Consider the following 11,386-nt stretch of genomic DNA (forward strand, 5'->3'; position numbering starts at 1 on the left):
GTGGAACTTTTCAAGTGGGCGTGACCCTGTGATTTTTTCCCTTTTTTTGGGTTTTCCACATAAAAATCATGGTGTTCTTTTATCTTATGTTTGTGTGTGCTAGATATTCGTACAACGCTCAGACGAAAATTTTCTAACTCTACTGTCACGTATATTCTAATACGCAACAAAAATATATAGTTTACTTTAGATAAATTTATGTTATTTATATTTTTTATATCATTTAAAAATTATAGAGTTGTACAAATAAATATAAATATTTGTATATTAAATATTTAAATATATAAAAAATTTAATGGTATGTTATTTGTAATTGAGTATTGTACGCTTAACAACTCATAAATATTTTTAGTTTTCATAGATTATGAATTGAGCAGTGTAAATGAAGCATTGCCTTTTTACCCTTCGTATACCTGGTATGCATAAGATTCTGATAGGTGAGGTTTAGCACAGGCATTTCATCAAACATCTGACGTGCATCAAATGAAATGGCGTTCCACATACAGCATTCTGATGTGGCAATTCATCAAACACCTCCTCTACATACAATTCACTGTTGTCGATGAAGATGGAGATGGCGTGTTCAATAGGGATGAAAATCCTACCCAGCGAAATTTGATTATTTGATCTGATAGAATTGTTACCCTAAACTTATTATTAAGAAGATTATTTATATTATCTATAACGATAATCCCACATAATTAAATATTAGAATAACTTAGAATCAAAACAGAAAAAATCTAAACTAAATACAAGAAACAAACTGGAATCATTGTTCTATAACAAAAGAGAGGGCAAATTATCACATTAACAGCTCATTTCTATCCATATTCTCTCTAATTACGCACAAAAACATCTGCAGCTATCATCATCAAAATAAGCTGAAAACCATAGAAACAAAACCTGCTTAACTTGTATAAAAACTTGATCATCTCACATCATAGAACAAGCATTAGGATTGTCATCACTAAAGATTGAAATATACTTCTCCATGGTACCGCCTGGGCTTGGCATTGCTTGAGGAACTTTACGAACAAACCCAGCTGGTGCTTTTTTGTCATAAGCACCAGCAACATAAGGGTAGAAAACTAAGTTATGAGGGGCATAAGGCCAGAACTCAGCTACCTTCCCTGTGCTCCTTACCCTCTGTAAAACCTTTCCGGGTTCCACATGCCCTGTTACAGAAACTCGGCTTTGATTTCTATTCACATCTACTGATATTACATCTGCAAAATAATCAAATTTAGCTCAGTGAATATATAAAATCGTGTTGCAGGTAATTATGAAAGCATAATTACATGTACATATAACATAGCATTTTTTGTCAGAGGTTTTTGGAATGCATTAACATTTATGATTTCAGATATTTTTGGAAATTAAAGCTCCTGAAACTCATTTCTTAAGTTTATGAAATGAAGTTTCTGTGCTATGTTAGACCGGTCCAGCCAGTCCATAGGGACCTGCTTGCGAAACAGAGGCAGGATCTCCGCCTCCTACGGAGGTCGTACGATCCGAACGCCCAGATGGAGCTATTCAGGAAAGATTTTTGAGGGATTTGGGAGGGAAATTTGAATGTAGGGATTGTTCAAAGATTTCCTTTTAAATTGCACGCATTAAATAATTTGTTTTCCTAGGGTTACAACATCTTGAATTTGGCTGAAATTTGAGATCTCTTAGATTAAAGTTTTCTTTTGGGCTCTAACAGCATCTAGAGATTTGGGAGAGATCTATTCTCATCTCGAATAGAGGATCGATTATATCCTGCTATTTTCCATTTCCCTTTCATCAAATAATACAAATTATCTACTGTTTTCATGATTTTATGCAATTTTTTGTGGAGAATTCTCGCTGTTTTTCAAAGATTGATAGAAAATACTTGAGATCTACGAGTGTTTCATATCATTCTATTAATTAGCATAAGCTTGATCAACTGCTCCTTGTTTATTTTTTGTTTATGGGCCACTTTTTACGTGCTATCAAAAAGATTGGTACAAATCTAATAATCTACGGAACTATAAGATACTACTAGGCCCTTCCATGGACACTGCATCAACCATGCTAAGAAATCCCTTAGATGAGAAATTCACCATTAATCACCTAATTTACTATATTTTATAGTAGCATATAGCCTGTAATTAGTTCCATCTTCAATCAACCCTTGAAATTACTAATAGTGTCTTGGGGGTTTATTAGGTTTTCTATGTTTGCACCTATGAGTTTTATTATGTTTCCTGTGTGGCTCTTATAAAAGGTTATATTTAGCTGGACAATCGATGAGAGTTGATCTTGTCATCAAGAATTTAATGGGGTCCCCATTAAATAGTAGAATAATGATATGGGCCTACATCTATTTGGAGTTATTTATTTAATAAAATTTCTTAGAGCAAATATGGCCACACATTATAGTATGAGAAAGGCGAGCAACTTGATTGAGCAATTATGTTTGTCTGGGTTGGGTTGATCATGGGTATGTTAGACTGAGTCGATTCAAGCATGTATGTGCTTCATTCAGCTTTTATAAATCAATAAGTGGTTTGGCACCTAAGCCGATCTATTGCTTCAGTTGGGATAACTATTGTATTATTTTTATAAGCAGTTTTTAAGTACATAAATTTTTTGCATTAAAAAGTTGTTATAGAAAGTAGCAGAAAAGCTGTTCCAACGAAGCCTATATCGACTCGACTCAACTCACTAATTAGCCTCTAGATTTGACCGTTATAGATGCTCAATGATTCATACATTATTTTTAAGTTTGTGCTTGTTCACATCTACTTCTTAGGAACCCAAAAATTATTGTTGTGGCTTCAGAAAGAGTCGAACAATCTTGCAACAAAAGCAGACTTCTTATGAGCAGAGGAGACTTCTATAACTTTCATAAAAAGCTGCATGAGATGCTGATTACTTCCACTGCACTAATTTTTTTTTTTTTTGCCATTTCTCTAATTTCATTACATTTTAATTCTCTCATCTGGACTAAGGCTTCATTTGGGATTGCTTTCATACTATTTTTAAAGCGACTTTCAAGTATACAAATTAAATTTTTTACAAAAAACCGCTTTAAGAAGAAGGAAAAAAACTGTTCCAAACAAAACTTAAGGCTTTATTTGGGATGACTTTCTTACTACTTAAACTAAAAAGTTGTTTTAAGAAGTAATAAAAAAGCATCCCACCTAATAAATCAGGTAAACTACTTCTATCATCGAACCAACACCTTTTATTTATAATTAACACCGATTCTCCTATTATATAAATGATTAATTCGTTTGTAAAATAATATAAACTTTAAGGCTTCGTTTGACCTTCTTACTGTTTTTAAAGCAATTTTTTAGTAAAAAATTCAAATTTTTATACTAAAAAGTTGCTTTAAGAAACAATAAGAAAGCCGTCCCAAATGAAATCTAAATAGAAAGAAAAAACTAAATAATTATAGCAAATTTGATCAGAAGAGCAAATTATAATGAAAGATCTTCACTTTTCATTGTGCGGACAGCATGCTTTACTTTTCTTTCACAGCCATCACAGTCCATTTTGACCTTTATCTGCACAGTCTATTTTGCTCACACAACATAACAATACAAACTGAGTTAGAATTGCACTAACAAACTTATTTTTCATAGAACAAATGAAATGTTACAAAGCTTACCTGGAGTGGCTTCTTTCTCTTCTTCCTCCTCAAAGCTCTCCTGGTGTATGTGAAGCTACACACTCTAGAAAAATGGTCTAGTATTCCCATCTCCCTTGCTTCCTTGAAAGAGAGAGAGAGAGAGAGAGAGAGAGAGAGAGAGAGAGAGAGTAAGGGGAAATATATGTGGCTAAGCTGAGCATTTATAGTGCAAACTGGTAAGTTATGTGGCAAGCATGACATACTTTAAACAGTTCCATTTATGGTCCAATAATACAAACAAAATAATATCATCAAAGCTGTAACAATCCTGCAATAATTGCAGTGCTGAATCATGCTTGAATATGTGCAGATTTTGTATTTAATTAGAAGCATACTTATCAAAGATTATTTGGTCATTAAGCAATATATTTGCTTGCTAATGAATGTTTAACTTATCTTTAATATCTAATTTGCATTCAGATTGACGCTTTGGTTCTTTCAGATAAGCATCAGAGAAAGAGTGTTCTTCACAAATAATTCTCTTTTGATTTAATTGTTGCTGATCCAAATCTATTTAGCTCTTTGATTACTGTGTTGTAAATTATTGTGAATTGTAATTATTGGTTTTGCAATTATACCATCGACTAATTTGTCAACAGTGACGTTCTACCTCACCTATGAGATGTGGATTGGTGAGGGGGTGATAGACAATTTCTTGCTTGATAGTTTTGCTGAGTGGCAATCTTCATGGCCTTCAATTTAGGCTAAAAGTCAGGCTTTTGGATTGTTTTTTTTTTCGCAAGGAGTTGGTGGGCTCATTTGATTTCTAGTAATAAAAACATATTAGTTAGAATTTTAAAATTTATTTTCTTTTAACTCATTTTTTAATTGTGACATATAAAATTATTGTTATTGAGATATTTTTTAATGTGAAATATGAAATTCTAGGGATGTTTAAGAAAGTAAGGAGGAATATATAAGTGTAAGTCTTCATTTGAGATAGTTTTCTTATTGCTTTATAAAATGACTTTTTAGTACAAAAATTTTCTGAACTATTAATTTTATAATAGGAAGCTGCAATAAAAAAGTTGTCCTAAGTTATACTATTTAAAATAGTTCAAGCTTATTTGCGATATCATCGATCCCTTACAATAATTTCTTAAGAACTCTTACAACAGCCTTAACAATTTTTTCAGAGGATATAAAAGGTTTAGAAGAAGGAATAAGAGAAGCAAGTGCACAAGCTAAAAAAATCTTCTCTCCCCCATCTCTTGTTGATTTGGATTTTTTGCCCTAGTGTCACACACATTTTAGGGTTTGAATTTGATACATTTTAGGGTTTAAAATTTTTTATTTATATTATGTGCTATTAGGCCAAAGCTCTTGATTTATTATATAATAGAGTTTAGTTGGATCATCCACCTTTATTCGTATTCTACAATACAATTGGTTATATTAATTTAAATATGGTTGCGTTTGAGATGGCTTTCTTACTGTTTCTTAAAACAACTTTATAGTGCAAAGTTTTTAATTTTTGTACTAAAAAGCTGCTTTAAGAAGTAGTAAGAAAGCCGTCCCAAACAAATCCTATATCTCACTAACCTGTAATTCTTGGTGATTAATTAAATTAATTTACAAAACCCACATATAGTATGGCTCACAGTATGATACATTAAAATTTAAATTAATGCAATTAAAATAATTAATTAAATGATTTAACCATTTAAATTACCCCTAATCACATGGTATGAGCCACATATGGTATACTATGATTAGTTTTATATATATATATATATATATATATATATATATGATTAGTTCAATTATTAATCTCTAGAATTAATTTAAATTGATCTTTTCCAGAATAAAAAATAATGGAAGATTGTATAGTATATGATTTATACCATTGTATGATTACTTTTGATCAAATTCTATGAATTGTTTTTTTTTATAATTTTAGTTTTAACTTTTATGTGTATGTTACTTATCTTCTAATCATCTACACCTGAATACATAACACGGACTCAATAAAATGAAAAAAAAAAGGAGATAATTTAGGACTCATTTAGTTTCGTGATTATTGCATGCTAGGCAAATTAATTTCTTGAGTTTTCTTATCATACAGTTCCTCCGAAGACTGAAATGCATTGCTAATCTTTTGCTATGAACAATCCTTTAAGTTTTTATGAGGCATTGAAATTTACCTAATATATATTCAAAAAATTATCTTGATCAGGCACAAATCTTGAGGCAAAATCAAGTTTGAACCTTCAAAATTAAATTAGGAATTGAAGATCATTTGAAAGGTTCAATCCATAATTTGGATTACCAATTAGTTTTCAAACGTGGCTTACTTATAGTCGAATCGAGCGGCTAGACAAGACAAATCAAGTGAGCCTAAGATCATCAAATTTTGATATCATTAAGACATTCAAATGACCAGTAAACGATCCATAATCAAGGGATTCAACATCGGCCATCCGTTCAAACTGCAATCTCAATTTACGCATGATCTTCCTCCTATTTACGATTCGATACATTTTAATATGAATGCAGGATACTAGTTACTTTGATCCTAAGAAAGAAAGGATTAACAATATATATAAGAACTCCATGTGGGTAGAGGTTCAATAATTAATTCGGTAGAAATAAAAAAGGGCCTAATTTGATATGACAAAATGAGTTTGTTGCAACTCAAGCTTATTAGTTTATATTTTTGATGATAACAAATATTATGACTCACTTTCTGTTATCTACATGTATTTGCAATATATATTTGTTTGTGTGTATAATAATATTTCAGGAATACCATGCAACATCAAACAAACAATCAGAGCTCAAGATTGTGTTGAATAATGTTATGTTGTAAAAGGGTCTGTAATATTCATTGATGTAATTTTGATTTCTTGAGTCAAGTATTGTAAGGGTGTATGCTTGCTTGGTGACCATGCACACACTCAAGGGAGTGAGATCTAGTCAAATCCAAAAGATCAAGTTTTGAACTAATCGTACTATACGATTTTGGATCATCCAGAACGATCCTTTATGATCTTGGAAATAGCCGCCAATGACAATTTAGGCAAAGATTTAAGTTTAAAATTTTTGTTCTAATCGTCTCGGACGATCTGGATCGTCCAAGACGATCAATACAAATCATGCCTAAATTGATCCTATATTAGGGGTTAATTATGGTTAAATTTTACAATCGGATTGTCCTGGACGATCTGTATATCATACAGAACGATTTTTGCCGACATACTTGATTTTCCTAAATCGTCCAAGCCGAAATACTATAATTTTTCTTCAAATCGTCATGGACAATCCACAATATCGTCTTGGACGATCTGTACATTTTGGTACTAATCGTCCTGGACTATCAGGTCAAATTATGCACATCATACTGGACGATCCTGCGATCGTCCAGGATGACTCTGGGTGTCGAAATTGAGTTTTTAATGTTTTCTGAAGCCCTCTTTTTAAGCGCATCGTACGGGATGATCCTGCGATCGTCCTAGACGATGTTTGGCTCCGAAATTGAGTTTTTAGGGTTTTCGAAACCTCTCTTTTTATGCATATCGTACGGGACGATCCGGCGATCGTCCTGGACGATAATGTCAGTTTTGCAATCTATTTAAAGACATATTGATTTCTCATAAAGTCTCTTTGGCAGCCATTGAAGCTTCATTCTTCTTGAGGAAACTTGAACAGAGAGCTTAAAAGGGAGAGAGGAAAGGGTGGAGTTTGAGAGAGGGAGAAGATCCTTGGAGGGAGTATCAAGGGAGTATAGAGGTGGTTCCACACGGTTACTTCGGTGAGCTTGCAACTTAGTACCAATCGGATTCAATGCTCATCTTGAGGGAAGTTTTGGGAAGAAGAAGAAGATTTCTTTGGTGTCAAAGGGCCCGGCTACTCCGCCGCACTAGGGAAGGTGGAAGTGATTTTGTAAGGGCTTCTTCGCCTAGCTGTGAGGGCTAAAGGAGAGCCACTGAGTTTAGTGCAATACTCTGATGGTGCCTCCGAGGAGTTGACGTAGGTCAAGGTTTGACCGAACCACTATAAATATGGTGTGCTCTTTTCTTTATTATTTTCATATTTATTTTCTGCACTTTGATTTTCTTTATGGTGAATTTTGGTTTGGTTTGTGTTTTGTTTTTGATCATGAAAGATTTTTTAAAATACCAATTCACCCCCCTCTTGGTTAGCCTTGGGCTAGTTCATAAGGGCTTAACATCCCTAACAAACTTTCAAGTGGCATCAGAGCAGGATTCATAAAAATAAGTTTTTGAAAGCTTTTGAATTTTGATCCATGGCTAATTTTGGTAATCGTAATACCGCGGAAGGGTATTCCATTGCAATTGAAATTTTAGACGATGTAATAAATCATTTAATTTTTAACATCATATAATTTTATAGTCCTAAAATATTAATTATAAGTAGGCGAGTCAATATTTGACACGACATGAAAATCCGACCCATAAAATCTGGATTGGACCCGACCCGATTTCAAAATAGGTCAGGTTCGGGTTCCCGGATTCGAATCGTTTGAAAAATGGGTTGGTTTCGGGTTGACCCGACAGATTATCATGTCAACTCGCCAACCTGTTTAACTTGAACTACCCGCAGCTGCCCGACCTGCCCGCCTGCCAGCTGCCGCTCGTGCGCACTGCCCGAGCTGCCCCCACGCTCGCTTGCCAACTTTGCACACGAGCGTGCCTCGCAGCTACCGCTCTTGGGCCCCGCTTCTTCTCGTGCTTCCCATGGCCACCCGATGCCGCCCATGCTCTCGCCCGCGTGCATGCGCGTACCCCCCCCCCGCTAGCGCTCTCCCGCTCGCCGCGCATCCGCCCGCTCGGGTCCATGCCCACGTCCGAGTCGGGTCAACCCATGTCGGGTCGGCTCAACCCGGTAATCAGCCTGGTCGGGTCTAGGTTCGAATTTCTTACACGTTACCTACCCGGGTCGGGTTAGGGTCGAACCGTTTGAACCCGGGTCAATTTCGGGTTCGACCCGAACCCGACTCGTGACTCAAAATTGACACACCTAATTGTAAGTTAGCAAACATAATAAAACATATTTTTGGATATCATTCTCGCCTTTTGTAAGTATTTTGCTTGAAATCAACAAAATAAAAAATGATAATTAATCAATTTATCTTTAGAAAATAGTTTTTATATTACCAAAATATAAGTAATACATTAATTAAAATGCTATTGCAACTTAGTTTTCATAATTATGTTTTTATGTCTTATGTGTTTTTTATGATTCCAAATATTATTATTTTTATTTACTGTTTCTCCTAATATATATCAGATATACTACTTTTGATATTTGTGTGTACTAACATTTCAATGAAATCATACTCTAGATTGTTGAAAACTTCATGTCAGATTTGCAAAGGGTTCATTATAATTAGAATATGTATTTTCACATTTTTATTCAGTCAGAAAGAGTATGATTGTAATTGAGTAACCATGCACACACACACACACTGGGGAAGTGTTAAAAATTTATAAAAGTTTAATATAATCATACTGTATGATTTTAATTCATATGAGATGATTTGATCAATTATTTCCTCCAGCAACCAGTTAAACAAAGCTTGGATGAGAAAAATTTTATAAGTACTATTCGTATTGTACAAAGTTGGTTTTGTACAGACGACAACCAGAGTACAAAAATGTGGGGAACATTTTCATCCAGACGAACATGTTAATTTTTTGAACTGTTCGTCCGGGACGATCTGGACTTCCTATAGATGACGTCAAAAGTATAAAAATGTGAAGAACATTTTCATCCAGACGAACATGTTAATTTTTTTAATTGTTCATTCGGGATGATCTATAGTTCGTACAGACAACGTTCAAAGTATGAAATTATTGGGAACATTTTTGTCCATACGAATATGAATTTTTTGATAATTATTTGTAATATATGATATACCTATCGTACTGTATGATAGGATTATACGAAAAATTTCGTACAGGATTGTACGAGCCAATTTTGAACTGTTCGTCCTGGACGAATATCGACTGTATTATACGATCGTGTACGCTCAAAATTGAAATTTTCTATTTTTGAACGGTTTTTTTGTGTCTTTTATATAAAAGTTCCTTAGAAATTGACTGATACGAATATGGTCTTCATGATTTCTTAGAGAGCAAGTGAAAGTGTGATTTGGGAGATTGATTGAGAGAGAGTTCTTGCAAATGGAGTATGAAGGGTTCACAAGGTTACTCAAAGGTAAGGATCTCTTTTATGTTTTTGTTACTTCTCTTTCTTTCTTCTTTATAGTTACTCGAGATAAGATCTTTGAAGAAGGTTTGTACCCTGCCGACACTTGAAGGGTGTGAAAGGATGACAATACTCTGCTGCACCAGAGATTGGTTGAAGAGAGAAAAATTGTAAAGGCTTCTCAGCCTTGCTGTGGGGGTAAAAGGAGAGTCACTTTGGTAATAGTGCAATACCTAAAGAGGGAGTCTTTAGGGAGTGAACGTTTGTTGGACTGAACTACTATAAATCTTTGTGTTCTTTTTATTTTCGTAATTTTATTTTATCAGCATTTTAGTTTTCTGCAATATGTTGTTGTGGTTGAAAAGTAGTTTTTAAAGAAAATCAAATTGTTTTAAATTATTAAACAATTTTTTATTAAAATTTCAAGGGGGGTTTTTTAAATTGCCAATTCATATCCCCTCTTGGTTAGCCTTGGGATAATTGCGTAGGTTTAAAAATCTATACGAACTTTTCAAATATAACTACTACATTACCATCAAATAAGCAATAAGAAATATCAAAGATATTAAGTTTTAACATTAGCAGATAAAACTATACTTAAGACATAAAAAATATCATAAAAATTATTTTAAGTTACATTTTTTATTATCATACGCAGCCGTGATTAAAGTTGTGTTAGAGTTGGATAACATTTAAAGTTATTCTCAAACTCTTGCTGAATATACTGCTAGTTTGCTACATTCACGAACTCCTTCTTAACTCATGATAGAAGAACTCGCACTATGGTTCGATGGGACTCTAACAAGAATTGATCCACTCAAAGAAGCCACATGTGATAAAGAATAAAATGATCAAGATCGAGCATTGATATTTCAATAATCTCCTCTACACAACCTTCCTTATCACATCCGATCTCACGAATCCGACACTTGAGGAAATACATTGATACCCAATGCTGAGAGCCCTGCTCGAACCTCTGTTGTATATATCTCTTGCTAACAACTCCAAGATCATTGTCGGCCCTGCACAGCTTAACTTTCATAACTTTATCATATACATGCCACAATGAGCAATCTTCGCTTCAAAAATGCATGCAACATCAAAAAATTATATTGTTTTGCTTTTACTTCAAGAATTTCATCAGTGGGTAGTTCCAAACTATCTTTCAAACAAATATAACCCTCTTGAATCATCTTCTTCGTTGGAGAGCCCCAAATCAAATTCATAACCGGTGAATACATGATGACTCTTCAATAAGAATATGCAAATTAGTTTAATATGGGTATGTCACTGCACTGCATGTTTATATCCTCATACGAGATTGGTGGAACCAAGCTAATATGACAACACACACTAAGCTATCACTATAAAATAATTTGACAATACATAATGATATGTAAATATAAAGTGATTTGACAAAATAATTTCGTAGATTTAATTTGACAACATATCTCAGAAAAAATGCATTGAGTTGTACAATCTAATTTAAAAATTTTGTTAAAAGCTAGAAAAATTGATCACATAAACTTTTTGTAAGACTCATCATCTTCT

The 11,386-nt window shown here is 33.7% G+C and overlaps 1 protein-coding gene across 1 annotated transcript; it reads right to left on the reverse strand.

Annotated features, from left to right (window-relative positions):
• Positions 1-750: 750 nt before the first annotated feature.
• Positions 751-3,806, reverse strand: LOC110102222 (heavy metal-associated isoprenylated plant protein 21-like). The gene is made up of 3 exons (XM_020830448.2): positions 3,644-3,806; positions 3,473-3,548; positions 751-1,226 (listed from the first exon to the last, which is right to left on the reverse strand). The coding sequence occupies exons 1-3, from the start codon at positions 3,731-3,733 to the stop codon at positions 934-936; spliced, it is 459 nt and encodes a 152-aa protein (XP_020686107.1). The 5' UTR covers positions 3,734-3,806; the 3' UTR covers positions 751-933.
• Positions 3,807-11,386: the final 7,580 nt, after the last annotated feature.

This window comes from Dendrobium catenatum, unplaced genomic scaffold, assembly GCF_001605985.2.
Source record: "Dendrobium catenatum unplaced genomic scaffold, ASM160598v2 fragScaff_scaffold_1059, whole genome shotgun sequence".
NCBI classification, from domain to species: domain Eukaryota; kingdom Viridiplantae; phylum Streptophyta; class Magnoliopsida; order Asparagales; family Orchidaceae; genus Dendrobium; species Dendrobium catenatum.

Coding starts and splice junctions, on each gene's coding strand:
- LOC110102222 (XM_020830448.2), bottom strand. CDS start 3,733: ATGGGAATACTAGACCATTTTTCTAGAGTGTGTAGCTTCACATACACC. Junction 3,549..3,643: donor AGAGAAAGAAGCCACTCCAG/GTAAGCTTTGTA, acceptor TGAGCAAAATAG/ACTGTGCAGATAAAGGTCAA. Junction 1,227..3,472: donor TGCTGTCCGCACAATGAAAA/GTGAAGATCTTT, acceptor ATTATTTTGCAG/ATGTAATATCAGTAGATGTG.